The following is a 17,927-nucleotide window of genomic DNA, read 5'->3' on the forward strand; positions in this document are numbered from 1 at the left end:
ATAATGAGCTGCAAGCAGGTTTTAAAGCACAAAACCTGCTAGTATCACGATCTGCTTACCTAGGTAATCACCACTCTGAGTCTGCAGGGTGTTCGGTATCATAGGCAATGAGCTATTATCAGAATTTAAGCTGTGGCTGATGCCTCGAATTCAGGATGGCCACTCTGATTCTCACCAGTTTGTAAAATGGGGACTCTCGTTAAAATGTAATTTTAATCTGTTTTCTTTTTTTTTTACATTTCTAATGCTAGTTCACAAAGAAACCAGTGATAGCTTTAGTGAGAAACCTACTGACAGCAAGTTTGTGAAAATTATTTTTAAAATGTTATTGAATGCTAATTTATGTAGCACATTTTGGTATCAAATAAACCCCTCAAAATATCTTATCATGAAAAATCTCAGAATCACTGTGATATGTTGAAGCATTCCAGAGCTATTACATCATAAAGTGACACAGGTTGGCATTGTGAAATTTGGCCTGGTCAGGAAGGTGAAAACAGTCTCAGGGGATGAAGGGGTTGAACATTAAAATTATGTGCACACTGAGTCTTATTGTTGACTTGTTGGAGCAGAATTTTTGTGGAGTTATGAGTTTTTGAAGAGGGTCTGAAAAGTTTTTGCATAATGCAAATGCCGGTGTCCCTGCATGGTTCGTTTCCCTCCTCTTGTCAGGGACGCTGACACACTCACTGCCACGGCCACTCGGTGGAATGTCCCTGTCTTGCCATGGCTCCCTACTCTCAGGGCCTGTGCAAGGCTCGCATGTCTCCAGCCATCGTGCTTAGTGTGTGTGCTCGCTGCTTTTAAAGGGGTAGTGATCACACTCTAGATTAGTCCCCATCCATTAGCTGTGAGGCATCTAGTACTTGAACCCTGAACCCACCTAGTCTTTCCTGAACATATTTTGTATTGCTATAATCATCCTGTCTGAACCTGATCCTGAGTCCTGAACATGAAACTGCCCCGGCAGTACCTGAACCTGAAACCGCTCCAGCAGTACTTGAATCTGTCTGAAAACATTCCAGTGGTACCCAACCTGTAGCGGTGTCCGCCCTATCTAGTGTCTCAGCCAGTACCATGATCTTGTCCCACCAGTGACTGCGAGTTTGTGTTCGTGATTGCGAACCTGACTCTTGAGGTCAGCAGCCACTTTACTGAGGACCTTGGAGTGATACCTAACAGCTACGTGTAGCTTAAGCCTAACTCCATCATCAGGAGCTCTAGAAAAAAACATGTAGTCCCTTAGCCATTTTTCTCCAGGGTAAGCCCAGCTGTGGTGCAGCGGGTCCACGATCCGCCTGTGTGATATTTTGCTCAATTTCTGCTTCAAAACCTGCAAAAAAAGCTTAGCCTGAACATACCCTTAATAGGGTTTCTCAGCTAATTTTCTTCAGGCGTGCATTGCTTTCAGAGGGTGGTGCACTCCTGAAGATTTACAGTTTGAATTGATGGCATGGTTGCACCACTGGTTCAAACTTACTGTTTTCCTTTATTCCTAGCACAGGTAACCTTGCCTGTACAGCATAGTAGAAGAACAGGGGGCATAAAGCTATTTGGATCCAGTGACGTGGCCAGCTACAATGAGCCGCCTAAGCAGGCCTTAAAGCATAAAACCTGCTAGTGACACGATCTGCTTACCTAGGTAATTGGCCACTCTGAGCCTGCAGGGTGGTCAGTAACCTAGGCAATGAGCTACTATTAGAATTTAAGCAGTTGGTGATGCTTTGAATTCAAGATGGCCACTCTGATTTTCATCATTCTGTGCCATGGGGACTTTCCTTAAAATGTAATTTTAATCTGTTTTCTTTTTTTACATTTCTAATGCTAGGTCACAAAGAAACAACTGCTAGCCCAAGAGAGAAACCTACTGATAGTAAGTTAGTGAAAAATATTTTTAGATGTTATTGTATGCTAATCTACTAGCACATTTTGGTCATAAGAGCAACATACAGATAGAATTTTATGGCATCTTTCAGTCATAATTTCGATGTATCATTTGTACCTTTTTTAATGCAGTGATTTTTTTATTAATTCAATGACAAACACAGGCTGCTTCTCTATTAAGATGTATATTGCTGACTGAGCAAGTATGATTATACACCAAAAGGTGTGTTATGCTTCCGAACGGGCAGTCCTCTTTTAAAACCTTTCACAGCAGTTGACGCACCTATACGTCATGGTCTGGAAGGGGTTCCAAACTAATGACGTACAGTTACTAGAGATGAGCGAGCACTAAAATGCTCAGGTGCTCGTTGATCTAACCGATCAATTACTAATACTCGCATGCTTGTTTCGAATAACGAGTATAATGGAAGTCAATGGAAAGATTTTTTCTGTCGACCCTATAAAGAAGTCTGGGGGGGGCAGTAAAAATGTTCAAATGGATGGGACAAATTCTGAATTGTCTGTGGGTGAGCAATATGATACCAATACATTTTTAACACTATTTTGAGGGTTACATACCAACGAAATGTATTCCAGACCACGGAATACTCTATGGGTGAGTAATATGATATTGAAACATTTTGAGCAGGTATTTTTGAGTCTTATATAGCAACTAGCAATATAGCAACTAGCAATGAAATATACCCTAGAAGATGTAATACCCTATGGATGAGCAATATAATTCTGATAAATTTTGAATACTATTTTGAGGGTTATATACGAACTAAATGTACTCTACACCACGGAATAGTCTATGGGTGAGCATTATAATACAGATAAAATTTTGAACCTTTTTTTGAAGGTTATATACCAATGAAATGTACCCAAGAGCACGTAATATACGTACTATATAGCTGAGAAATGTAACTCAGCAAAGTTTTTAGCTGTTTTTTTGGGTGCTATATATCACAAAAATGTACCCCAGAACATGGAATAGTGTATGGGTAAGAAATGTGAACAAACAAGAAAAATTTTCAAACACTTTTTTGTACTGTTAAATACCACCAAACTGTGATAGAAAGCACAAAATACTCTATGGATGACTATGGATGAGTCTAATCCTTAAATTTTTTTCTACACTTTTTCTCCACCATAATGCAACAATATCCAAGTTAAACTGTATGAGTCTTTGAAACCATAATAAAATTTTGAATGAAAATATTTTGAAAGTGTAGTTGTAGTTATACAGTCATAAAAGCTTTGCAGGTTTTCTCAACTTCTTTTCTTCAAGAATGCACTGCTTTCAGAGGGTGGTGCATTCCTGAAGATTTACAGTTTGGATCAATAGCATGATTTCACCGCTGATCCAAACTTACTGTTTTCCTAGATTCCTAGCACGGGTAGCTGTGCCTGTGCAGCAGGGTAGAAGAACAGGGGGAATAGAGCGATTTGGATCCAGTGATGTGGCCAGCTATAATGAGCTGCAAGCAGGTTTTAAAGCACAAAACCTGCTAGTATCACGATCTGCTTACCTAGGTAATCACCACTCTGAGTCTGCAGGGTGTTTGGTATCATAGGCAATGAGCTATTATCAGAATTTAAGCTGTGGCTGATGCCTCGAATTCAGGATGGCCACTCTGATTCTCACCAGTTTGTAAAATGGGGACTCTCGTTAAAATGTAATTTTAATCTGTTTTCTTTTTTTTTTACATTTCTAATGCTAGTTCACAAAGAAACCAGTGATAGCTTTAGTGAGAAACCTACTGACAGCAAGTTTGTGAAAATTATTTTTAAAATGTTATTGAATGCTAATTTATGTAGCACATTTTGGTATCAAATAAACCCCTCAAAATATCTTATCATGAAAAATCTCAGAATCACTGTGATATGTTGAAGCATTCCAGAGCTATTACATCATAAAGTGACACAGGTTGGCATTGTGAAATTTGGCCTGGTCAGGAAGGTGAAAACAGTCTCAGGGGATGAAGGGGTTGAACATTAAAATTATGTGCACACTGAGTCTTATTGTTGACTTGTTGGAGCAGAATTTTTGTGGAGTTATGAGTTTTTGAAGAGGGTCTGAAAAGTTTTTGCATAATGCAAATGCCGGTGTCCCTGCATGGTTCGTTTCCCTCCTCTTGTCAGGGACGCTGACACACTCACTGCCACGGCCGCTCGGCGGAATGTCCCTGTCTTGCCATGGCTCCCTACTCTCAGGGCCTGTGCAAGGCTCGCATGTCTCCAGCCATCGTGCTTAGTGTGTGTGCTCGCTGCTTTTAAAGGGGTAGCGATCACACTCTAGATTAGTCCCCATCCATTAGCTGTGAGGCATCTAGTACTTGAACCCTGAACCCACCTAGTCTTTACCTGAACATATTTTGTATTGCTATAATCATCCTGTCTGAACCTGATCCTGAGTCCTGAACATGAAACTGCCCCGGCGGTACCTGAACCTGAAACCGCTCCAGCAGTACTTGAATCTGTCTGAAAACATTCCAGTGGTACCCAACCTGTAGCGGTGTCTGCCCTATCTAGTGTCTCAGCCAGTACCATGATCTTGTCCCACCAGTGACTGCGAGTTTGTGTTCGTGATTGCGAACCTGACTCTTGAGGTCAGCAGCCACTTTACTGAGGACCTTGGAGTTATTCCTAACAGCTACGTGTAGCTTAAGCCTAACTCCATCATCAGGAGCTCTAGAAAAAAACATGTAGTCCCTTAGCCATTTTTCTCCAGGGTAAGCCCAGCCTGTGGTGCAGCGGGTCCACGATCCGCCTGTGTGATATTTTGCTCAATTTCTGCTTCAAAACCTGCAAAAAAAGCTTAGCCTGAACATACCCTTAATAGGGTTTCTCAGCTAATTTTCTTCAGGCGTGCATTGCTTTCAGAGGGTGGTGCACTCCTGAAGATTTACAGTTTGAATTGATGGCATGGTTGCACCACTGGTTCAAACTTACTGTTTTCCTAGATTCCTAGCACAGGTAACCTTGCCTGTACAGCATAGTAGAAGAACAGGGGGCATAAAGCTATTTGGATCCAGTGACGTGGCCAGCTACAATGAGCCGCCTAAGCAGGCCTTAAAGCATAAAACCTGCTAGTGACACGATCTGCTTACCTAGGTAATTGGCCACTCTGAGCCTGCAGGGTGGTCAGTAACCTAGGCAATGAGCTACTATTAGAATTTAAGCAGTTGGTGATGCTTTGAATTCAAGATGGCCACTCTGATTTTCATCATTCTGTGCCATGGGGACTTTCCTTAAAATGTAATTTTAATCTGTTTTCTTTTTTTACATTTCTAATGCTAGGTCACAAAGAAACAACTGCTAGCCCAAGAGAGAAACCTACTGATAGTAAGTTAGTGAAAAATATTTTTAGATGTTATTGTATGCTAATCTACTAGCACATTTTGGTCATAAGAGCAACATACAGATAGAATTTTATGGCATCTTTCAGTCATAATTTCGATGTATCATTTGTACCTTTTTTTAATGCAGTGATTTTTTTTTTAATTCAATGACAAACACAGGCTGCTTCTCTATTAAGATGTATATTGCTGACTGAGCAAGTATGATTATACACCAAAAGGTGTGTTATGCTTCCGAACGGGCAGTCCTCTTTTAACACCTTTCACAGCAGTTGACGCACCTATACATCATGGTCTGGAAGGGGTTCCCAACTAATGACGTACAGTTACTAGAGATGAGCGAGCACTAAAATGCTCAGGTGCTCGTTGATCTAACCGATCAATTACTAATACTCGCATGCTTGTTTCGAATAACGAGTATAATGGAAGTCAATGGAAAGATTTTTTCTGTCGACCCTATAAAGAAGTCTGGGGGGGGGGCAGTAAAAATGTTCAAATGGATGGGACAAATTCTGAATTGTCTGTGGGTGAGCAATATGATACCAATACATTTTTAACACTATTTTGAGGGTTACATACCAACGAAATGTATTCCAGACCACGGAATACGCTATGGGTGATTAATGATATTGAAACATTTTGAGCAGGTATTTTTGAGTCTTATATAGCAACTAGCAATATAGCAACTAGCAATGAAATATACCCTAGAAGATGTAATACCCTATGGATGAGCAATATAATTCTGATAAATTTTGAATACTATTTTGAGGGTTATATACGAACTAAATGTACTCTACACCATGGAATAGTCTATGGGTGAGCATTATAATACAGATAAAATTTTGAACCTTTTTTTGAAGGTTATATACCAATGAAATGTACCCAAGAGCACGTAATATACGTACTATATAGCTGAGAAATGCAACTCAGCAAAGTTTTTAGCTGTTTTTTTGAGTGCTATATATCACAAAAATGTACCCCAGAACATGGAATAGTGTATGGGTAAGAAATGTGAACAAACAAGAAAAATTTTCAAACACTTTTTTGTACTGTTAAATACCACCAAACTGTGATAGAAAGCACATAATACTCTATGGATGGCTATGGATGAGTCTAATCCTTAAATTTTTTTCTACACTTTTTCTCCACCATAATGCAACAATATCCTATTTAAACTGTATGAGTCTTTGAAACCATAATAAAATTATGAATGAAAATATTTTGAAAGTGTAGTTGTAGTTATAAAGTCATAAAAGCTTTGCAGGTTTTCTCAACTTCTTTTCTTCAAGAATGCACTGCTTTCAGAGGGTGGTGCATTCCTGAAGATTTACAGTTTGGATCAATAGCATGGTTTCACCGCTGATCCAAACTTACTGTTTTCCTAGATTCCTAGCACGGGTAGCTGTGCCTGTGCAGCAGGGTAGAAGAACAGGGGGAATAGAGCGATTTGGATCCAGTGATGTGGCCAGCTATAATGAGCTGCAAGCAGGTTTTAAAGCACAAAACCTGCTAGTATCACGATCTGCTTACCTAGGTAATCACCACTCTGAGTCTGCAGGGTGTTCGGTATCATAGGCAATGAGCTATTATCAGAATTTAAGCTGTGGCTGATGCCTCGAATTCAGGATGGCCACTCTGTTTCTCACCAGTTTGTAAAATGGGGACTCTCGTTAAAATGTAATTTTAATCTGTTTTCTTTTTTTTTTACATTTCTAATGCTAGTTCACAAAGAAACCAGTGATAGCTTTAGTGAGAAACCTACTGACAGCAAGTTTGTGAAAATTATTTTTAAAATGTTATTGAATGCTAATTTATGTAGCACATTTTGGTATCAAATAAACCCCTCAAAATATCTTATCATGAAAAATCTCAGAATCACTGTGATATGTTGAAGCATTCCAGAGCTATTACATCATAAAGTGACACAGGTTGGCATTGTGAAATTTGGCCTGGTCAGGAAGGTGAAAACAGTCTCAGGGGATGAAGGGGTTGAACATTAAAATTATGTGCACACTGAGTCTTATTGTTGACTTGTTGGAGCAGAATTTTTGTGGAGTTATGAGTTTTTGAAGAGGGTCTGAAAAGTTTTTGCATAATGCAAATGCCGGTGTCCCTGCATGGTTCGTTTCCCTCCTCTTGTCAGGGACGCTGACACACTCACTGCCACGGCCGCTCGGCGGAATGTCCCTGTCTTGCCATGGCTCCCTACTCTCAGGGCCTGTGCAAGGCTCGCATGTCTCCAGCCATCGTGCTTAGTGTGTGTGCTCGCTGCTTTTAAAGGGGTAGCGATCACACTCTAGATTAGTCCCCATCCATTAGCTGTGAGGCATCTAGTACTTGAACCCTGAACCCACCTAGTCTTTACCTGAACATATTTTGTATTGCTATAATCATCCTGTCTGAACCTGATCCTGAGTCCTGAACATGAAACTGCCCCGGCGGTACCTGAACCTGAAACCGCTCCAGCAGTACTTGAATCTGTCTGAAAACATTCCAGTGGTACCCAACCTGTAGCGGTGTCCGCCCTATCTAGTGTCTCAGCCAGTACCATGATCCTGTCCCACCGGTGACTGCGAGTTTGTGTTCGTGATTGCGAACCTGACTCTTGAGATCAGCAGCCACTTTACTGAGGACCTTGGAGTGATACCTAACAGCTACGTGTAGCTTAAGCCTAACTCCATCATCAGGAGCTCTAGAAAAAAACATGTAGTCCCTTAGCCATTTTTCTCCAGGGTAAGCCCAGCCTGTGGTGCAGCGGGTCCACGATCCGCCTGTGTGATATTTTGCTCAATTTCTGCTTCAAAACCTGCAAAAAAAGCTTAGCCTGAACATACCCTTAATAGGGTTTCTCAGCTAATTTTCTTCAGGCGTGCATTGCTTTCAGAGGGTGGTGCACTCCTGAAGATTTACAGTTTGAATTGATGGCATGGTTGCACCACTGGTTCAAACTTACTGTTTTCCTAGATTCCTAGCACAGGTAACCTTGCCTGTACAGCATAGTAGAAGAACAGGGGGCATAAAGCTATTTGGATCCAGTGACGTGGCCAGCTACAATGAGCCGCCTAAGCAGGCCTTAAAGCATAAAACCTGCTAGTGACACGATCTGCTTACCTAGGTAATTGGCCACTCTGAGCCTGCAGGGTGGTCAGTAACCTAGGCAATGAGCTACTATTAGAATTTAAGCAGTTGGTGATGCTTTGAATTCAAGATGGCCACTCTGATTTTCATCATTCTGTGCCATGGGGACTTTCCTTAAAATGTAATTTTAATCTGTTTTCTTTTTTTACATTTCTAATGCTAGGTCACAAAGAAACAACTGCTAGCCCAAGAGAGAAACCTACTGATAGTAAGTTAGTGAAAAATATTTTTAGATGTTATTGTATGCTAATCTACTAGCACATTTTGGTCATAAGAGCAACATACAGATAGAATTTTATGGCATCTTTCAGTCATAATTTCGATGTATCATTTGTACCTTTTTTAATGCAGTGATTTTTTTATTAATTCAATGACAAACACAGGCTGCTTCTCTATTAAGATGTATATTGCTGACTGAGCAAGTATGATTATACACCAAAAGGTGTGTTATGCTTCCGAACGGGCAGTCCTCTTTTAACACCTTTCACAGCAGTTGACGCACCTATACGTCATGGTCTGGAAGGGGTTCCAAACTAATGACGTACAGTTACTAGAGATGAGCGAGCACTAAAATGCTCAGGTGCTCGTTGATCTAACCGATCAATTACTAATACTCGCATGCTTGTTTCGAATAACGAGTATAATGGAAGTCAATGGAAAGATTTTTTCTGTCGACCCTATAAAGAAGTCTGGGGGGGGGAGTAAAAATGTTCAAATGGATGGGACAAATTCTGAATTGTCTGTGGGTGAGCAATATGATACCAATACATTTTTAACACTATTTTGAGGGTTACATACCAACGAAATGTATTCCAGACCACGGAATACTCTATGGGTGAGTAATATGATATTGAAACATTTTGAGCAGGTATTTTTGAGTCTTATATAGCAACTAGCAATATAGCAACTAGCAATGAAATATACCCTAGAAGATGTAATACCCTATGGATGAGCAATATAATTCTGATAAATTTTGAATACTATTTTGAGGGTTATATACGAACTAAATGTACTCTACACCACGGAATAGTCTATGGGTGAGCATTATAATACAGATAAAATTTTGAACCTTTTTTTGAAGGTTATATACCAATGAAATGTACCCAAGAGCACGTAATATACGTACTATATAGCTGAGAAATGTAACTCAGCAAAGTTTTTAGCTGTTTTTTTGGGTGCTATATATCACAAAAATGTACCCCAGAACATGGAATAGTGTATGGGTAAGAAATGTGAACAAACAAGAAAAATTTTCAAACACTTTTTTGTACTGTTAAATACCACCAAACTGTGATAGAAAGCACATAATACTCTATGGATGACTATGGATGAGTCTAATCCTTAAATTTTTTTCTACACTTTTTCTCCACCATAATGCAACAATATCCAAGTTAAACTGTATGAGTCTTTGAAACCATAATAAAATTTTGAATGAAAATATTTTGAAAGTGTAGTTGTAGTTATACAGTCATAAAAGCTTTGCAGGTTTTCTCAACTTCTTTTCTTCAAGAATGCACTGCTTTCAGAGGGTGGTGCATTCCTGAAGATTTACAGTTTGGATCAATAGCATGATTTCACCGCTGATCCAAACTTACTGTTTTCCTAGATTCCTAGCACGGGTAGCTGTGCCTGTGCAGCAGGGTAGAAGAACAAGGGGAATAGAGCGATTTGGATCCAGTGATGTGGCCAGCTATAATGAGCTGCAAGCAGGTTTTAAAGCACAAAACCTGCTAGTATCACGATCTGCTTACCTAGGTAATCACCACTCTGAGTCTGCAGGGTGTTTGGTATCATAGGCAATGAGCTATTATCAGAATTTAAGCTGTGGCTGATGCCTCGAATTCAGGATGGCCACTCTGATTCTCACCAGTTTGTAAAATGGGGACTCTCGTTAAAATGTAATTTTAATCTGTTTTCTTTTTTTTTACATTTCTAATGCTAGTTCACAAAGAAACCAGTGATAGCTTTAGTGAGAAACCTACTGACAGCAAGTTTGTGAAAATTATTTTTAAAATGTTATTGAATGCTAATTTATGTAGCACATTTTGGTATCAAATAAACCCCTCAAAATATCTTATCATGAAAAATCTCAGAATCACTGTGATATGTTGAAGCATTCCAGAGCTATTACATCATAAAGTGACACAGGTTGGCATTGTGAAATTTGGCCTGGTCAGGAAGGTGAAAACAGTCTCAGGGGATGAAGGGGTTGAACATTAAAATTATGTGCACACTGAGTCTTATTGTTGACTTGTTGGAGCAGAATTTTTGTGGAGTTATGAGTTTTTGAAGAGGGTCTGAAAAGTTTTTGCATAATGCAAATGCCGGTGTCCCTGCATGGTTCGTTTCCCTCCTCTTGTCAGGGACGCTGACACACTCACTGCCACGGCCGCTCGGCGGAATGTCCCTGTCTTGCCATGGCTCCCTACTCTCAGGGCCTGTGCAAGGCTCGCATGTCTCCAGCCATCGTGCTTAGTGTGTGTGCTCGCTGCTTTTAAAGGGGTAGCGATCACACTCTAGATTAGTCCCCATCCATTAGCTGTGAGGCATCTAGTACTTGAACCCTGAACCCACCTAGTCTTTACCTGAACATATTTTGTATTGCTATAATCATCCTGTCTGAACCTGATCCTGAGTCCTGAACATGAAACTGCCCCGGCGGTACCTGAACCTGAAACCGCTCCAGCAGTACTTGAATCTGTCTGAAAACATTCCAGTGGTACCCAACCTGTAGCGGTGTCTGCCCTATCTAGTGTCTCAGCCAGTACCATGATCTTGTCCCACCAGTGACTGCGAGTTTGTGTTCGTGATTGCGAACCTGACTCTTGAGGTCAGCAGCCACTTTACTGAGGACCTTGGAGTTATTCCTAACAGCTACGTGTAGCTTAAGCCTAACTCCATCATCAGGAGCTCTAGAAAAAAACATGTAGTCCCTTAGCCATTTTTCTCCAGGGTAAGCCCAGCCTGTGGTGCAGCGGGTCCACGATCCGCCTGTGTGATATTTTGCTCAATTTCTGCTTCAAAACCTGCAAAAAAAGCTTAGCCTGAACATACCCTTAATAGGGTTTCTCAGCTAATTTTCTTCAGGCGTGCATTGCTTTCAGAGGGTGGTGCACTCCTGAAGATTTACAGTTTGAATTGATGGCATGGTTGCACCACTGGTTCAAACTTACTGTTTTCCTAGATTCCTAGCACAGGTAACCTTGCCTGTACAGCATAGTAGAAGAACAGGGGGCATAAAGCTATTTGGATCCAGTGACGTGGCCAGCTACAATGAGCCGCCTAAGCAGGCCTTAAAGCATAAAACCTGCTAGTGACACGATCTGCTTACCTAGGTAATTGGCCACTCTGAGCCTGCAGGGTGGTCAGTAACCTAGGCAATGAGCTACTATTAGAATTTAAGCAGTTGGTGATGCTTTGAATTCAAGATGGCCACTCTGATTTTCATCATTCTGTGCCATGGGGACTTTCCTTAAAATGTAATTTTAATCTGTTTTCTTTTTTTACATTTCTAATGCTAGGTCACAAAGAAACAACTGCTAGCCCAAGAGAGAAACCTACTGATAGTAAGTTAGTGAAAAATATTTTTAGATGTTATTGTATGCTAATCTACTAGCACATTTTGGTCATAAGAGCAACATACAGATAGAATTTTATGGCATCTTTCAGTCATAATTTCGATGTATCATTTGTACCTTTTTTTAATGCAGTGATTTTTTTTTTAATTCAATGACAAACACAGGCTGCTTCTCTATTAAGATGTATATTGCTGACTGAGCAAGTATGATTATACACCAAAAGGTGTGTTATGCTTCCGAACGGGCAGTCCTCTTTTAACACCTTTCACAGCAGTTGACGCACCTATACGTCATGGTCTGGAAGGGGTTCCCAACTAATGACGTACAGTTACTAGAGATGAGCGAGCACTAAAATGCTCAGGTGCTCGTTGATCTAACCGATCAATTACTAATACTCGCATGCTTGTTTCGAATAACGAGTATAATGGAAGTCAATGGAAAGATTTTTTCTGTCGACCCTATAAAGAAGTCTGGGGGGGGGCAGTAAAAATGTTCAAATGGATGGGACAAATTCTGAATTGTCTGTGGGTGAGCAATATGATACCAATACATTTTTAACACTATTTTGAGGGTTACATACCAACGAAATGTATTCCAGACCACGGAATACGCTATGGGTGATTAATGATATTGAAACATTTTGAGCAGGTATTTTTGAGTCTTATATAGCAACTAGCAATATAGCAACTAGCAATGAAATATACCCTAGAAGATGTAATACCCTATGGATGAGCAATATAATTCTGATAAATTTTGAATACTATTTTGAGGGTTATATACGAACTAAATGTACTCTACACCATGGAATAGTCTATGGGTGAGCATTATAATACAGATAAAATTTTGAACCTTTTTTTGAAGGTTATATACCAATGAAATGTACCCAAGAGCACGTAATATACGTACTATATAGCTGAGAAATGTAACTCAGCAAAGTTTTTAGCTGTTTTTTTGAGTGCTATATATCACAAAAATGTACCCCAGAACATGGAATAGTGTATGGGTAAGAAATGTGAACAAACAAGAAAAATTTTCAAACACTTTTTTGTACTGTTAAATACCACCAAACTGTGATAGAAAGCACATAATACTCTATGGATGACTATGGATGAGTCTAATCCTTAAATTTTTTTCTACACTTTTTCTCCACCATAATGCAACAATATCCTATTTAAACTGTATGAGTCTTTGAAACCATAATAAAATTATGAATGAAAATATTTTGAAAGTGTAGTTGTAGTTATAAAGTCATAAAAGCTTTGCAGGTTTTCTCAACTTCTTTTCTTCAAGAATGCACTGCTTTCAGAGGGTGGTGCATTCCTGAAGATTTACAGTTTGGATCAATAGCATGGTTTCACCGCTGATCCAAACTTACTGTTTTCCTAGATTCCTAGCACGGGTAGCTGTGCCTGTGCAGCAGGGTAGAAGAACAGGGGGAATAGAGCGATTTGGATCCAGTGATGTGGCCAGCTATAATGAGCTGCAAGCAGGTTTTAAAGCACAAAACCTGCTAGTATCACGATCTGCTTACCTAGGTAATCACCACTCTGAGTCTGCAGGGTGTTCGGTATCATAGGCAATGAGCTATTATCAGAATTTAAGCTGTGGCTGATGCCTCGAATTCAGGATGGCCACTCTGATTCTCACCAGTTTGTAAAATGGGGACTCTCGTTAAAATGTAATTTTAATCTGTTTTCTTTTTTTTTTACATTTCTAATGCTAGTTCACAAAGAAACCAGTGATAGCTTTAGTGAGAAACCTACTGACAGCAAGTTTGTGAAAATTATTTTTAAAATGTTATTGAATGCTAATTTATGTAGCACATTTTGGTATCAAATAAACCCCTCAAAATATCTTATCATGAAAAATCTCAGAATCACTGTGATATGTTGAAGCATTCCAGAGCTATTACATCATAAAGTGACACAGGTTGGCATTGTGAAATTTGGCCTGGTCAGGAAGGTGAAAACAGTCTCAGGGGATGAAGGGGTTGAACATTAAAATTATGTGCACACTGAGTCTTATTGTTGACTTGTTGGAGCAGAATTTTTGTGGAGTTAGGAGTTTTTGAAGAGGGTCTGAAAAGTTTTTGCATAATGCAAATGCCGGTGTCCCTGCATGGTTCGTTTCCCTCCTCTTGTCAGGGACGCTGACACACTCACTGCCACGGCCGCTCGGCGGAATGTCCCTGTCTTGCCATGGCTCCCTACTCTCAGGGCCTGTGCAAGGCTCGCATGTCTCCAGCCATCGTGCTTAGTGTGTGTGCTCGCTGCTTTTAAAGGGGTAGCGATCACACTCTAGATTAGTCCCCATCCATTAGCTGTGAGGCATCTAGTACTTGAACCCTGAACCCACCTAGTCTTTACCTGAACATATTTTGTATTGCTATAATCATCCTGTCTGAACCTGATCCTGAGTCCTGAACATGAAACTGCCCCGGCGGTACCTGAACCTGAAACCGCTCCAGCAGTACTTGAATCTGTCTGAAAACATTCCAGTGGTACCCAACCTGTAGCGGTGTCCGCCCTATCTAGTGTCTCAGCCAGTACCATGATCCTGTCCCACCGGTGACTGCGAGTTTGTGTTCGTGATTGCGAACCTGACTCTTGAGATCAGCAGCCACTTTACTGAGGACCTTGGAGTGATACCTAACAGCTACGTGTAGCTTAAGCCTAACTCCATCATCAGGAGCTCTAGAAAAAAACATGTAGTCCCTTAGCCATTTTTCTCCAGGGTAAGCCCAGCCTGTGGTGCAGCGGGTCCACGATCCGCCTGTGTGATATTTTGCTCAATTTCTGCTTCAAAACCTGCAAAAAAAGCTTAGCCTGAACATACCCTTAATAGGGTTTCTCAGCTAATTTTCTTCAGGCGTGCATTGCTTTCAGAGGGTGGTGCACTCCTGAAGATTTACAGTTTGAATTGATGGCATGGTTGCACCACTGGTTCAAACTTACTGTTTTCCTAGATTCCTAGCACAGGTAACCTTGCCTGTACAGCATAGTAGAAGAACAGGGGGCATAAAGCTATTTGGATCCAGTGACGTGGCCAGCTACAATGAGCCGCCTAAGCAGGCCTTAAAGCATAAAACCTGCTAGTGACACGATCTGCTTACCTAGGTAATTGGCCACTCTGAGCCTGCAGGGTGGTCAGTAACCTAGGCAATGAGCTACTATTAGAATTTAAGCAGTTGGTGATGCTTTGAATTCAAGATGGCCACTCTGATTTTCATCATTCTGTGCCATGGGGACTTTCCTTAAAATGTAATTTTAATCTGTTTTCTTTTTTTACATTTCTAATGCTAGGTCACAAAGAAACAACTGCTAGCCCAAGAGAGAAACCTACTGATAGTAAGTTAGTGAAAAATATTTTTAGATGTTATTGTATGCTAATCTACTAGCACATTTTGGTCATAAGAGCAACATACAGATAGAATTTTATGGCATCTTTCAGTCATAATTTCGATGTATCATTTGTACCTTTTTTAATGCAGTGATTTTTTTATTAATTCAATGACAAACACAGGCTGCTTCTCTATTAAGATGTATATTGCTGACTGAGCAAGTATGATTATACACCAAAAGGTGTGTTATGCTTCCGAACGGGCAGTCCTCTTTTAACACCTTTCACAGCAGTTGACGCACCTATACGTCATGGTCTGGAAGGGGTTCCCAACTAATGACGTACAGTTACTAGAGATGAGCGAGCACTAAAATGCTCAGGTGCTCGTTGATCTAACCGATCAATTACTAATACTCGCATGCTTGTTTCGAATAACGAGTATAATGGAAGTCAATGGAAAGATTTTTTCTGTCGACCCTATAAAGAAGTCTGGGGGGGGCAGTAAAAATGTTCAAATGGATGGGACAAATTCTGAATTGTCTGTGGGTGAGCAATATGATACCAATACATTTTTAACACTATTTTGAGGGTTACATACCAACGAAATGTATTCCAGACCACGGAATATTCTATGGGTGAGTAATATGATATTGAAACATTTTGAGCAGGTATTTTTGAGTCTTATATAGCAACTAGCAATATAGCAACTAGCAATGAAATATACCCTAGAAGATGTAATACCCTATGGATGAGCAATATAATTCTGATAAATTTTGAATACTATTTTGAGGGTTATATACGAACTAAATGTACTCTACACCACGGAATAGTCTATGGGTGAGCATTATAATACAGATAAAATTTTGAACCTTTTTTTGAAGGTTATATACCAATGAAATGTACCCAAGAGCACGTAATATACGTACTATATAGCTGAGAAATGTAACTCAGCAAAGTTTTTAGCTGTTTTTTTGAGTGCTATATATCACAAAAATGTACCCCAGAACATGGAATAGTGTATGGGTAAGAAATGTGAACAAACAAGAAAAATTTTCAAACACTTTTTTGTACTGTTAAATACCACCAAACTGTGATAGAAAGCACATAATACTCTATGGATGACTATGGATGAGTCTAATCCTTAAATTTTTTTCTACACTTTTTCTCCACCATAATGCAACAATATCCAAGTTAAACTGTATGAGTCTTTGAAACCATAATAAAATTTTGAATGAAAATATTTTGAAAGTGTAGTTGTAGTTATACAGTCATAAAAGCTTTGCAGGTTTTCTCAACTTCTTTTCTTCAAGAATGCACTGCTTTCAGAGGGTGGTGCATTCCTGAAGATTTACAGTTTGGATCAATAGCATGATTTCACCGCTGATCCAAACTTACTGTTTTCCTAGATTCCTAGCACGGGTAGCTGTGCCTGTGCAGCAGGGTAGAAGAACAGGGGGAATAGAGCGATTTGGATCCAGTGATGTGGCCAGCTATAATGAGCTGCAAGCAGGTTTTAAAGCACAAAACCTGCTAGTATCACGATCTGCTTACCTAGGTAATCACCACTCTGAGTCTGCAGGGTGTTCGGTATCATAGGCAATGAGCTATTATCAGAATTTAAGCAGTGGCTGATGCCTCGAATTCAGGATGGCCACTCTGATTCTCACCAGTTAGTAAAATGGGGACTCTCGTTAAAATGTAATTTTAATCTGTTTTCTTTTTTTTTTACATTTCTAATGCTAGTTCACAAAGAAACCAGTGATAGCTTTAGTGAGAAACCTACTGACAGCAAGTTTGTGAAAATTATTTTTAAAATGTTATTGAATGCTAATTTATGTAGCACATTTTGGTATCAAATAAACCCCTCAAAATATCTTATCATGAAAAATCTCAGAATCACTGTGATATGTTGAAGCATTCCAGAGCTATTACATCATAAAGTGACACAGGTTGGCATTGTGAAATTTGGCCTGGTCAGGAAGGTGAAAACAGTCTCAGGGGATGAAGGGGTTGAACATTAAAATTATGTGCACACTGAGTCTTATTGTTGACTTGTTGGAGCAGAATTTTTGTGGAGTTATGAGTTTTTGAAGAGGGTCTGAAAAGTTTTTGCATAATGCAAATGCCGGTGTCCCTGCATGGTTCGTTTCCCTCCTCTTGTCAGGGACGCTGACACACTCACTGCCACGGCCGCTCGGCGGAATGTCCCTGTCTTGCCATGGCTCCCTACTCTCAGGGCCTGTGCAAGGCTCGCATGTCTCCAACCATCGTGCTTAGTGTGTGTGCTCGCTGCTTTTAAAGGGGTAGCGATCACACTCTAGATTAGTCCCCATCCATTAGCTGTGAGGCATCTAGTACTTGAACCCTGAACCCACCTAGTCTTTACCTGAACATATTTTGTATTGCTATAATCATCCTGTCTGAACCTGATCCTGAGTCCTGAACATGAAACTGCCCCGGCGGTACCTGAACCTGAAACCGCTCCAGCAGTACTTGAATCTGTCTGAAAACATTCCAGTGGTACCCAACCTGTAGCGGTGTCCGCCCTATCTAGTGTCTCAGCCAGTACCATGATCCTGTCCCACCGGTGACTGCGAGTTTGTGTTCGTGATTGCGAACCTGACTC

At 40.2% G+C, this 17,927-nt stretch overlaps 1 protein-coding gene across 3 annotated transcripts in view; it reads left to right on the forward strand.

Moving 5' to 3' along the window:
* LOC141052533 (uncharacterized) overlaps positions 1-17,927 on the forward strand; it is a 169,753-nt gene that overhangs the window by 56,800 nt on the left and 95,026 nt on the right. For all 3 annotated transcript variants that reach the window (XM_073549787.1, XM_073549786.1, XM_073549788.1), the window contains 5 exons: positions 1,829-1,873; positions 5,188-5,232; positions 8,548-8,592; positions 11,906-11,950; positions 15,265-15,309. In XM_073549787.1, the coding sequence (XP_073405888.1) occupies positions 1,829-1,873; positions 5,188-5,232; positions 8,548-8,592; positions 11,906-11,950; positions 15,265-15,309 (225 nt within the window). The remainder of the gene's footprint in view (positions 1-1,828; positions 1,874-5,187; positions 5,233-8,547; positions 8,593-11,905; positions 11,951-15,264; positions 15,310-17,927) is intronic.

This window comes from Dendrobates tinctorius, unplaced genomic scaffold (assembly GCF_039654945.1).
Source record: "Dendrobates tinctorius isolate UK_male_01 unplaced genomic scaffold, ASM3965494v1 ptg000161l, whole genome shotgun sequence".
Taxonomy (NCBI): Eukaryota; Metazoa; Chordata; class Amphibia; order Anura; family Dendrobatidae; genus Dendrobates; species Dendrobates tinctorius.